We start from the raw sequence: 12,823 nt of genomic DNA, 5'->3' as shown, positions 1-12,823 counted from the left end.
AACTTTGTAAGTGCAGCCGACTCTAAACTATGCACCTTTAGCAAATGTGGGTTCCACTTTAACTGAGTAAGCAAAGGTGTGATTTACCTGAACGTGGTCTGTTATTACATATGTATCTTGAGCTCTGAAAACTACGTTTCTCTTTCAGCCCAAAATGGAGTCAATCCTGACTGGGAGAAGAAAGTTATTGAATATTTTAAGGAAAAGCTGAAGGAAAATAATGCTCCTAAATGGGTAAGCTTACTGGTATTTTAGAAGGAGAGAGTTGAGCAAGCTGCAGTCCCTTTGAATGCAGTAGTAACCCATATATAATGTAAAAATGCATAGCCGGCTGGGCATAGGGTGGAGGGCACACTTGTAATCCCAGTACTCGGGAGGCTGTGCCAGGAGGATCGCTGTGAGTTTGAGGGCAGTCTGGGGCTACATAGTGAGTTCAAGGCCAGACTCAACTACACAGTAAAACCCTGTCTCAGAAAAACAACAATAAAAATGTAGATTACTATCTACATTTGCCCTAAATTTGTATGTAGTGTTAAAAAGATTGTAATTTCTTTGGCAGGCAACTGAATGTTTCTGTATTGTACCTCTAGATGGCAGTAACTGACTGTAACTTTCTGGGACAAAAAGCATCTATTGCCGTTGGTTCTATTACCTTCATTTAAAAAGAATTGGCAAGTAAATGTTTGTCTGCTAACTGAAATGTTAGGAAGAAAAAACATCCTACATTGTACCTTTGGTCCAGGGTTTTTTTTTGTTTTGTTTTTTTGTTTTTTTGTCTTTTTCATTTTCATTTTTATCGGTAGCGGGGATCGAACTCACCACCGCCTACTTGCAAGGCAGGTGCTTATGCCGCTGAGCTAAATCCCCAGCCCCTTTGGTCCAGGTTTTTCACAGCAACTTGGAAGAATTCAAACTTCTTTTGTCCAGCAGTTATGTTGTATTGGATGTTCAGGTCATTTGGCTTCTTGATAGGGCGTGTGTGTGTGTGTGTGTGTGAGCGCGCGCGCGCGTGCATGCACACTTAAGGAAGGGGGAAAAGGCATTTGTATCCAGATATGTCGCCTATATAGGTATGTATGCTGGATGTTTTATAGACAGGATATTTTGTTGACTTACTTGATTGTTTTCTTTTAAGGTACCATCACTGAACGAAGTTCCCCTTCATTATTTGAAACCTAACAGCTTTGTGAAGTTTCGTTGCATGATTCAGGATATGTTTGACCCTGAGTTTTACATGGGAGTTTATGAAACAGTTAACCAAAACACAAAAGCCCGTGTATGTATTGCCTTTTTAGTGAAACTTTCTGCTTGTAATTTTGTGTTAAATGTTGATATAATTGTTGTCTTTTGTTTTGGATGATAGGTTCTTCATTTTGGAAAATACCGAGATATAGCAGAGTGTGGGGTATGTATCTTTAAGATACAAAACATCTTCAGTAAGAATTTTTTTCCTCAGTGGAGAGTTTATTCTTTTGGTTTTACTTCAGTTTATCTTGGAATAACAGGTTCTAATGTATCATGTCCAAAATTTCATTATTTGATATTATTTTTTTGATGTGATTTTTTAAATATGTTTTATCTCTTAAAGGTATCTCAGAAAATACAACATTGTAAATAACACAATTCCCTTCTTTTATCGGTATCTGTGTACTTATTTTTAAAATATATGTAAATTGTTTTTAAATGAAAATGAATGATTTACCGGATTCTCTTTGCCAACCTATTAGACTAATACATGTAGTTTTTTCCCAGTGTGTGACAAGTGTAATAGCTCAGTGATCTTGACGTCTGGAAATGGGCTAAAAGTTAGGTAATGCCGTCCATCTGTAACACTGCCTAAAGGGTCATGTGCAGAAAGGGTCTGTATGTTGCTAAAGAGACTAAAAAGAGAGAAGCAAACCAAAACATGAGTATGTTATCTCATTCTCAAACTTGCTGCCTCTTGGGTCTTTTTTACTTCTTAGGCCTAAGTATGTTTGGAATAGAGAATATACCTGTCCCGGGGAGTGATGTCAGAATTTAAATCTCATCTCAGAGCTAACAGTTGATGAGTATTCAATTCCTGTGTCATAGGCTGGTTCTGGGAGTTTTCTATGAAAGAAATGATGGGATTACCATAGGCTTTGTGTTTTGTGGTGCTGAAGACGGAATCCTGAGCTTCAGCTTTGTCTTTGAAAAAAACTGAAAAGGATTCAAAGCACTGTGAGAGACTGGGTTAGGAAGATTGCAAGTTCTAGCCACCTGTCTCAAAATAAAGGGCCAGAAGTGAAGCTCAGTGGAAAGGTCCAATGGCCAATATTACCCCTGCCCCTAATTGTTTTTTCAGTTTGTAACCTGGAATACTATGGATTTCAAGGAGTTAAAGTTTTGATTATTGTACTTGAAATTATTTTTTAGTTTCTTTAAAAATGATAGGAAGTAGTTGCTTGTTAATTAACTTTTGAGGTAACATATACTATGGTTTTGTAAATATATTTGGTAATTTTAAAAATCTTTGTTTTTCTTAATTTTTAAAAATATATTTGTGTGTATCACAGCCTCAACAAGAACTTGATTTAAACTCTCCACGATCTACCACTTTGGAAAGACAGACTTTCTACTGTGTTCCAGTGCCTGGAGAATCTACATGGGTAAAAGAAATATCCTTTATCTGAAACAAGTGTTGAATCGTTCCTAATTGTTGTTTTAATGGAAAAGAATTCAGATTTCAAGTTTCTAGTTGTCTTGCTAGACTGATAATAAAGCAAACTGGAAAAATAAGATTACTCTTCACTTACAAAGCTCCACTTTAATAAAATGCAAACCAACGTAAGTCTTCATTGAGAAATGCTAAAATTCTGGTATATTCTTACAGTTTAAGCACTGTGAAAAAAGTTGAATTACCCATGTGTGGTGGTAGATGCCTGTAATCTCAGCAACTCATAAAGCTGAGGCAGGAAAAATATGATGCCAGCCTGGATAACTCAGTGAGACCCTATCTCAAAAAATAAAAGATGGGGATGTAGCTCGGTGTGAGGCCTTGGGTTCAGTCTAAGTACCACAGTCAGTCAGTCAGATAAAAGATGTGGAGAGATTTTGAGTACCATGATAATTAGTTTAAAATAGCTTCAAATTAGAATTATTTTTCTTAAGGAAAATAGTATGTGGTTCTTTTGAGAGGAAGACTGTGGAAATAATATATCTTTATTTTTTGTTTTATAATTTGTTAGTCATGGCTTGCATATGCTGAAATGCAGAGTTGTGAGGGGCTTTGACTGGTTGGTTTGGTAGGGTTTTTTTTTCCCCCCTATTTTTTTGTAGCACAATCTTGCTTCGAGTTTGTTGTTTTTTGTTATTTGTTTTTGTTGTTTTGTTTTTGGTACCTGGGATCGAACTCATGCCCTTGCACTTGCTAAGCAGTTGCATATGCCATTGAGCTAAATCCCCAGCCTCTTTGCTTCTGGTTTTGACTGACCTTAAACTCACGGTGTAGCATGGCCTGGACCTTATAGCAGTCCACCTGTCTCAGCTTCCCAAATGCTGGGATTATGGGTGTGTACCACAACACCCAGTCTCCTTCCCAGTGTTGCTTCTGGGTTTTTGAGATAAGTCTCATTATGTAGTTTAGAAGGCCTTGAATTCACTGTGTAGCCCAGGCCAGCCTCAAATTTACAGAAGTCTTCTTGCCTCACCCCTCTGAATGCTGGCATTATAGGTATGCACCACTCACTGTTCTGGCTTGCTGTGATTTTTTGATAAAAGGCTAGCCATCATTTCCATTTCTCCCGTCTAACTAAGGCCTTTGGTTTCCTTTGGTTACTTTTCATAGTTCTCTTTGGCTTCTAGCATGTGTTCAAGTTCACTGGCTTTTTCTGTTAACTCCACTTTGCCTTCAACCCCATTTAGTTTTTCATTTCAGATATTTTCAGATTAAGATTTTTATTTGGTTTTCTCATTGTTGGTATTTCTCTGCTAATTTTCCTATTTGTTTACTCACTGTATCTTTTCTCTTGAAGTTGTGAATTATGTGTTTTTGTGTTCTGCTAATTGTCATGTCCAGTTCATCTGAGTTTTTAATCTTTCTTGCTTCACATAACTAAGAATGTACTCCCAGCACTCAGGAAGATGAGGCAAGAGGGTCACCGTGAGTTCGAGACTAACCTGCAACTGGAAAGTGAGACCCTGTGTCAGAAAAATAAAAACAAAACAACAACAACAAAAAAGAATGTTACATGCCTGTAATCCTAGCTATCTGGGAGACTAAAGTCAGCAGATTGACTACAATCCAGGAGTTGGAGACCAGCTTAGGCAGCATGGGAGACCCCTACTCCAAAGAAGAATGTTGCATTTGTTTCTGCTAGGTAATTTACTAGAGCCTTTGATTTCATGAAGTCATGGTTTGGGGATTTGTTGAGGTAGGTTTGGAGTAGTTATCCCTTGCTGTGTAAGACAGTTCTTATGAAACATGCTAGTGGAGACCTTACCTAGATGCCTGGGTATTCAGCAAGGTCCTGGTGTGTGCTTCCAGCTGCTTCATTTGATTCTTGGCTCAACAGCAGCTGTTCTCTGGTAAGCCTCAGGGAAGCATTTGGCCAGAAATACAGAGGGAAGCTGTACAGATTTCTCCGTCTTCTGTCTTCATCTGCCTTTTAATTTTTTGCAAATTGTAGTTTCTTTAGAAACCCTCAACTGTGTGCTGTATTTTCTCCCCCAACAAAAATGAGTTGCTGCGGTTTGGGAAAAGCTTCTCCTGGAGGGTTGGGAGGATGTAGACTTGACTTGGTGCATCTCCTCATCCACTGATGTAACCGTCTGCTCCATGTAGTCCAGTGCCTGTTACTTTTTATAACCAAAACTGGAAATCTGGTCTCCTGTAAAAATACTTTTATTTTTAATAATTACCAAACTAGTAATCTTGTATTAGTAATAATTAGCATAATTTAGGATATTCTTCATCTCATGGTAGCTTTTTCCTTAACCTTTTATTTAACGCCTATGTTAATGCCAACCAAGCTCGAGTCAGTCCCTCAACATCCTACACTCCCAGTCGTCACAAGAGGAGTTACGAAGATGATGAAGATATGGACCTCCAGCCCCATAAACAGAAAGACCAGCACACAAGTGCCAGACAAGCAGGCGGTATGTACCAGCAAGCTTCCTGTAGGTGTCTCCATCTTGCTGTATAGTGAGTTTGTTTATAGAATTAATTGCTATAGAATAGGGTTCTAAAAGCCTGGCATAGTGATGCATGCCTGTAATCCTAGTGCCTGGGAGGCTGAGACAGGATGATCACTGCAAGTTCAAGATAAGCCTGGACCACAAAGCAAGCCCCTGTCTCCAAAAAAAAAAACTATCAATATATCTATCTATATAGCTGTAGATACAAATACAGTTAGTTTTCTAGATTTAGGAGCTGGTAATGATGTAGCAGCCCTCCAGTTTATCAAAATTGTGGACAGTTTGAAGTTTGGGAATGTAACTAGCGGTAAAGTGCTTTCGTAGCAAGTGCTAGGCCCTGGGTTTAACCCTCAGCACCATACACAGAGATGGTAGATAGTGGTTTTGGAGGTTTTACAGTACTCTTTGGTCAAAGTATACTTCATAACTGAGCATTTAGGCATCACTTATCAAGAAGTAGCAGCTCTAATGTACAATTTTAGTTTCTCAGGTGATCAGAAAAGGCCTTTTCTATCTTCATATTTATTTTTATCTCAAGTAATATGAGAGCATAGTATTCTATCTTAAAAATGATTTACTTATATTTGAAAATACCCTTTCTTATTTTCTTTTTTGAAGTGAGTGCTTTCACTTAATTCAAAATTGACTAAAAATATCAAAAACAATATTGTGACACACTAGATGAATTTTTGGTGGCTTATTTCTTAAAACCTGCTTAAAGGGGCTGGGGATTTAGCTCAGCGGCATAAGCACCTGCCTTGCAAGCAGGCAGTCGTGGGTTCGATCCCTGGTACTGATAAAAAGGAAAAAGACAAAAAAAAACCTGCTTAAAATACAGCAATTCTGAACTAGGTATAGTGGCTCATGCCTGTAATCCCAGCACTTGGGAGGCTGAGGCAGGAAGATTGCTGTGAGTTTGAGGCCACTTGGGCTACATAGTGAGCTCAAGGCCAGCCTGAACTACAGATCGATACCCTATCTCAAAAAACAAAGAAAAACAGCCAATTCTAATTAAAAGACAGAGACCAAAAGTTAACATTTTCTAAGAACATGAGACTTCAGACTTGGTGCATGTCATTGCTGTTTTCAGGCATGGCTTTTCTGAGCAGTGCATCTCTTTGATATGACAGGTTGAGAAGTGTCATTTGCCTTTTTGCATGCTGGTCACTGCCCTTTAATAAGGGAAAATTAGGGAAGAAGTAAAACAAATCAGTCTGATGATGAGTCAGTATTTGCAAGGCTGGATTAGAAGAGAAAATTGAAGAATCAGTGATAAACAGACTAGTGAATTTCATTGAAATATTATTCTACTTTATGAACTCACATTACCAAATTTCCTTAACATGAAGGCCCATTTAAATGACTTGAATGTTTTACAAAATGAGTTTATAGAGGCTGGGGATTTAGCTCAGCATCGTGCGTGCCTGCTTGGCAAGCGTGAGATTGTGAGTTCAATCCCAGCTCCAAAAAAAAAAGTGAATATATACAAATACGTAAGTATTATTTTTCTTCATCCCCAAACTTTAAATGAATAATGTACTGTAACAGTAAATGATAATGTATTTGAGTCCAAGAAATGTGATTCTATTACCATTTAAGTAATTGATGGTTCTTTATATTTCTTGTTTCCCCACCATGTTTAGGGGTTTTGAGGGATGGAGATTTGAAGCAGGATCTCACTATGTGTTCCAGGCTGGCCTTGAATTCATTATATATCCAGGCTAGGCTGAGGCTTGGGGCCACCCTCCTGCCTCGGCCTCCTGAATGCTGGGATTACAGGCATGCACCACCATACCTAGCTCTAGTTCTTGCCCTATTTTTTTTCTTTAAATTTTTGTCTTTCTGAGACAGGATTTCTCTGTGCAATTCAGGCTGGCCTTGAACTCACTTTGTAGCCCAGGCTGACCTGCAACTCACAGTGATCCTTCTACCTTAGCCTGGCTTCTGTAGTACTTCTTATAACCAAATGTAATATTACATTCCTTTCCTTCACCAATTCCCAAGTTTCTTTGACATCTGAAAATTTTCTTACCATTTCCCAGTATCTGTTGCACATTTTAGTCCTTATACTTTTTGGTTTCTCACACCAGAGAAACCTTGTGCTGTTTACATATGAGTGTCTGATTATTCCACTTAAGAGTGTGGTCTCCAGGTGCATCCATTTAGCTTGAAATGTCTCGCAAGCTTATCCTTCTTTGTGATTGAGTAGGACTCCATTATGTTAAAAAAAAAAATAAAAAAAAAAAACCTCTTTATTCATTCATCTGTTGATGGGTATATGGACTGTTTCCAAGACTTATCTACTACAGACTATGCCACTCTAAACATGGGTGTGCATATATCACCATGCATGATGGCTTTAATTCTTGAGGAAGATACAAAGAAGGGGAATAGCTGGGTCAAATGGAACTTCTGGTTTTAGTTTTTTGAGGAACTTCCACACTGATTTCCACAGTGGTTCTCGACCAGTAGTGGAGAATGGTTCCTTTTTCCCCAAAAATTGGTTGATTTCTTGATAATAGTCATTCTTTTTGGAGATGGAATCTCAGTGTTGTAATTTCAAGAATATATATAAAAGGAATTGTACATTAATAAACTTTCGGGGCTGGCTTTTTCTAATCAGCATGATTCACTTGAGATCCACCCAAATAGTTGTATGTGTCAATAATTATTTTCTTTTTACTGCTGAATAGTATACAATAGACCACATTTTTATTTTAAGTAGCTATCAGCCCTAAATTGGAACTGCTACAGGATGAAGGGCTATCTTTTTAATGATCTGTATGTTCCTATTAATTTGGCTGATACTTGGTAGATAATGGATATTAATAAATGTTTTTTAGATGACTTGATTGGTGTCTGGCTCTGCCTAATGTGTATAAAAAAAGAATATCCTACTACTTAATACTATTGTATTAAGTAGTTTTTTCAGTCAGAGATACTGAAGTAACCATGTTGAATATTTACATTTTAAAATATTTATAGGAACTTGATAGTAATTTGTGGGTATTTTGTAATAGGAAAAGAATTAAAATTTCTGATTCATGCTTATCTTTGCTTTTCTGAAGATCGCAGGCCTTTGTTAGTATGTTAGAGTTGTAACTGTGATATTTTCAAACTCTGAAACATCAGTTCTATCAAACTTGAGAAATACTTCTGGAATGTTATTTTTTCTTCCTGATGTCTTAGAAATGACTCAGTACAATGCTGTCCTTTGGATTTAGGGAGTGTCAGTGGTCTTCAGTGGTGTGGAGAGCCCAAGCGTTTAGAAACCGAAGCTTCCACAGGGCAGCAGCTGAACTCCCTAAACCTCTCTTCTCCTTTTGATCTGAATTTTCCATTGCCTGGCGAGAAGGGCCCAGCCTGCCTTGTGAAGGTAATATAATAAAACCTTTTTGTCCCTGACATGGATAGGTATGTTACCTGTCTAGGGAACTGACATGGAGAACTCAGCATTTGTATCTTTGGGGGTGGGTGGATGCTGTCAGTAATCAGTACAAATTTAGAGACATGCAGCAACAAAAATTCTATTTCATAGGCTCTGGGTTAGGAATACAATGTGGGTCTCTGGAGTAAAATCAACTTGTCAAGAAGGTTTCATTCTTGACTGGTGGTTCTAGAGGAGAATCTGGGATTTTTCTGTTGATTTTTATTCCTGCCTTGTTCAGCTTCTAAAGCTAGCCACATTCCTTGACTTGGCCCTTCCCAGTTTTTTAGTCCAGCCACATTGCATCTGTTTGACCATTTTTATAGTGACATCTCTACCTGACTGTAGCCAAGAAAAGTTCCCCTTTCTGTAGACCTGTGTGATTACACTGGGACCACCTAGATAATTCAGGATAATTTCCCCATCATGCCTGCAAACTTTTTTTTTTTGCATGAAAAGTACCACATTTATAAGTTCCAAGTCTTTAGAGAGTCCTTATTCTGGCTGTTGTAACTTTGTTAAAGAATCAAAGAATCTATCAAATGTGGAAATGGGACAATTGTTTTAATTCATGTCTACCTCCTTCCTATATCATTTGTAATTTTATGATGTCTGTTTTTGCCATTTTTCCTTGCCTCATCACAACTTTCTCAAACCAGGTATGGTAATACCTGTCTGTAATTCCAGGGGAGATTGAGGCAGGAGGTTTACCCAGCCAAGGAAAATTAGCAACTTGGCAAGACTTTCTCTCAAAGTAAAATAACACAAAAGGGCTGGGGTTGGAGCCTAGTAAAAAGGCTCTGGGTTCAATTCCCAGTACTGCAAATACTAATAATGATAGTAGTAGTAATAATAGTTAACTCATTTAAACTTAAAAGACAAGAAGGAAGTTGTTGAAAGTTTATTATTCTATCTTATTCTTACTTTTTTGGGGGGTTTTTGGTTTTATTGATGCTCATAAGTCAGTAAGTGATAGGAGGTTCAGAAATGATGGCCAAGAGTTTAGTTTAAACTTTGTACTTTTTTCTCTGTGATCTTCCCATCAGTTCTCACCAGGAAGAGGCTTTGACAGTCAAATGCATCTGAACAATAAAGTGTCTCTTAATTTTTTTTTTTTTTTTGTACCAGAAATCAAACTCAGTTCCTCACCTTGCCAGGCAGGCTCTGTGCCACTGAGCAATATCTTTAGCAGTTATTTTGTTTTGTTTGGTACCAGAAATTGTACTCAGGACCTCATGATTGCCAGGCAGGCACTGTAGTACTGAGCTATATCCCTGGCCCTAAAAGTTTGTTTAATATGAAAAGGGTTGTGGCCATTGTAAATTTTGTGTTAAACCCTGATGTTAAATAATTTGTAAGTTTAAAATTAATCACCTTGGCTTATTATGTTTTTGTTTTCCTTCTCAGTGTGGTTGATAGATTTTGAAGTAATGCATGTTTCTAAATTGTCACTACCAGCCTTTGGCAAAAGCCCTTACTGTTTTTAAGTAGTGTGGTATATGGGAAATAGGTGTTGATCTGGGAGTCCTGATCTGTGTTTTGGTTTTTACCCTACTTGCTCACTAGCAGAACAACTTTAGGTAGGTGCCTTCTCTCTCCCAGTGTCAGTTTATGAAATAAGGGAGTTACTTTAAGGTCCATTTATTTAACCTAAATGCTTTTTTCATGTAGTACTCATGTGATTTCATGTGGTTACTTGTTAGGTCTATGAAGACTGGGATTGTTTCAAAGTAAATGATGTTCTTGAGTTATATGGCATATTGTCTGTGGATCCTGTACTAAGTATACTGAATAATGATGAGAGGTGAGTCCATCTACTCTTTTTTTGTCTTGTTTACTTTTTTGCTATAATTTCATACTTGCAGACGAGTGTTAGACACTATGAGTGTTGTTTCCCTCCGTACTAAGATTTACCAGTTGTCAGCACTTGTGCCCCATATACTTTGCCACTCACATGTGCTTTTTTTTTTTGAGACCCTGGAGAGTAAACTGCATACATTAAACCCTTTACCTCTAAATTCTTGAGTCAGTATTTCCTGAGAACAAAGACTTCATACGTTACCTGAGTATAGGGATCAAAATTAGGAAATTTTGCCATGAATACATAAGTCTACTCCGCAGTCCATACTTGAGTTCACCATCCCTCTCCATCTGCAGCCTCCCTCTTGGTCCAGGATCCATAGAATGGCTGATTACATTAACCTTAAACGGTTAGCAACCTTTTATTGTCCTGCGTGGCTTTGACAATTTTTGGGGGGTTTTTTTTGTGTCTTACATATACTACAAAAACTTTTATCAGTATGGAAGCTGGAAAGGCCAATATCAGCTATTTAATGAGGGTTCACTCCTGGTTTGTAGGTAGCCATTTTCTCAGAGCAAAGAGCAGAGGCCTTTGGTGGGGTTGTGGGATGTGTGTGTGTTGTTTATTTTGAGACAAAGTCTTGCTATGTAGTGTAGTCTGGCCTTGAACTCAGTATATAACCCAGGCTGGCCTCCTGCCTTAGCCTCCCAAGTGTTGGAATTATAGGTGTACTTCATCATGCCCAGCCAGGCCAGTTATTTAGCAGACTACTACTTTTGACAGGAAACTGCAGACGAGAGTGTCATTCTTAGTGCACTGTAACAGGGGACACATAGCAGTTTGTCTTATTATTACTGGTGCTACGTAGCTTTCTTTCCTATACAGTTATGATTTTTCACTTTGTCATTAACAAGTAACAGAGAATAGCCTTTTTTTTTTTTTTTTTTTGCGATACTGGGGATCGAACTCACAACCTCGTGCTTGCCAGGCAGGCACTTATGCCACTGAGCTAAATCCCCAGCCTGAGAATAGCTTTTTTTTTTTTTTACAATAACTTAAGACTATGTAAATATCCGGTTTCTTGATAAACTTGCACTGATTTAGTTTGCATCCATTGACAATTCTGACTTGACTTAGTTGTAAACCCAATCATTGTCACTTCTGCATTTTTTAGGCATTCAATATAAGAGATTTTTTTTCTATTTAGTCAAAGAATTATTACCAGTATAGATGGGGGAATTCGTTTATTATTAAATGATAGTATCATTTTTTTGAGACTCAGATTTTCCCAGATTTATCTAGTGGGAGTCACTCTGGGGTTTTGTTTAGAATGACCTTATCCCTTCCTTTAATTTTTTTGGTACTGGAGATTGAACCTAGGACCTTCATACTAAGCTATATCCCTAGCTCGTTTTTATTTTGATACAGGATCGTATCAATTTGCTAAGGTGCCCAAGCTGGGCTGGAACTTGCAGTCTTCCTGCCTGAACCTCCCAGAGGATGCCACTGTGCCTGTGGACCTTATCATTTTTTAACATTTATTTTCTGAAGCATTAAGTTGTGTTAAACACTTTGCATGCTCCAGCCTGAGTACCAGCCAGCTTCTCAAGGACCTTTCTTTTCTTGAGGAACTACATTTAAAATCAAGATCAGCCAGCTGTGGTGGCGCATGCCTATAATTCCAGCATTTGGAAGGCTGACACAAGAGAATTGCTTTGAGTTCAAGGCCAACTTGAATTACATAAAGAAGCTGTCTCTGAGACAAAGGTCTCTCTATGTAATGAAACCTTGAACTGCCTCAGATTCCCCAGTGCTCAGATTACAGGCATATGCTGCCACACCTGGCCTAGTGTAGGTTTTGATACAGGGTAAACTTTTCTTCTCAGCCTTTTTAGTGGCCAGACTATTGTATTAGTCAGCTTTCTGTTGTAACAAAACCTGAGATAATCTACTTACAAGAAGTTTATAATTTATAAAACTTAAGTTTTATAAGTTTATTCTTTCTATTTCTCTTTTGCAAAAATAGGGGTTTTTATTTGCTTGTTTTTGTGTTTTTGAGACACTATGCAGTTCACGCTGGCCTTGAGCTCATTTTGTAGCCAGGCTTGTCTCAAACTCACAGCAATCCTCCTGCCCCAACCTCCTAAGTGCTGGGATTACAGGTGTGCATCACCATGCCCAGCTGCAAAAATACTGTTATAAGTTTATAAAAGTATGTTATCAACCTATATGAGTTTATAAAGAGAAAAGATTTATTTTGGTTCATAATTTGGGACGTTTCAGTCCTGGTTCTCTGGCCTTGTTATTCTGGGCTCATAACACATTACAGTAGGGAGCACCTGGAGGAGCGAAAGCTTGAGCATCACAGGGTGCAGCGATGAGGTCTCCTTTGAGCATGCACCCCAGCGAACTGAAGACTACCCTCCCATGACCTGCTC

At 38.2% G+C, this 12,823-nt stretch overlaps 1 protein-coding gene across 2 annotated transcripts in view; it reads left to right on the top strand.

Annotated features, from left to right (window-relative positions):
• Positions 1-12,823, top strand: part of Mcmbp (minichromosome maintenance complex binding protein) — a 44,116-nt gene that overhangs the window by 17,348 nt on the left and 13,945 nt on the right. For both annotated transcript variants that reach the window (XM_005008083.4, XM_005008082.4), the window contains exons 2-8: positions 149-234; positions 1,136-1,276; positions 1,364-1,405; positions 2,538-2,639; positions 4,971-5,118; positions 8,382-8,533; positions 10,288-10,388. In XM_005008083.4, coding sequence (XP_005008140.1) covers positions 149-234; positions 1,136-1,276; positions 1,364-1,405; positions 2,538-2,639; positions 4,971-5,118; positions 8,382-8,533; positions 10,288-10,388 — 772 coding nt within the window. The remainder of the gene's footprint in view (positions 1-148; positions 235-1,135; positions 1,277-1,363; positions 1,406-2,537; positions 2,640-4,970; positions 5,119-8,381; positions 8,534-10,287; positions 10,389-12,823) is intronic.

The sequence above is a fragment of the Cavia porcellus genome, unplaced genomic scaffold (assembly GCF_034190915.1).
Source record: "Cavia porcellus strain 051 isolate PalLab524CR breed Dunkin Hartley unplaced genomic scaffold, mCavPor4.1 scaffold_2, whole genome shotgun sequence".
Taxonomy (NCBI): domain Eukaryota; kingdom Metazoa; phylum Chordata; class Mammalia; order Rodentia; family Caviidae; genus Cavia; species Cavia porcellus.
This window is presented reverse-complemented; position numbering and strand designations above follow the sequence as displayed.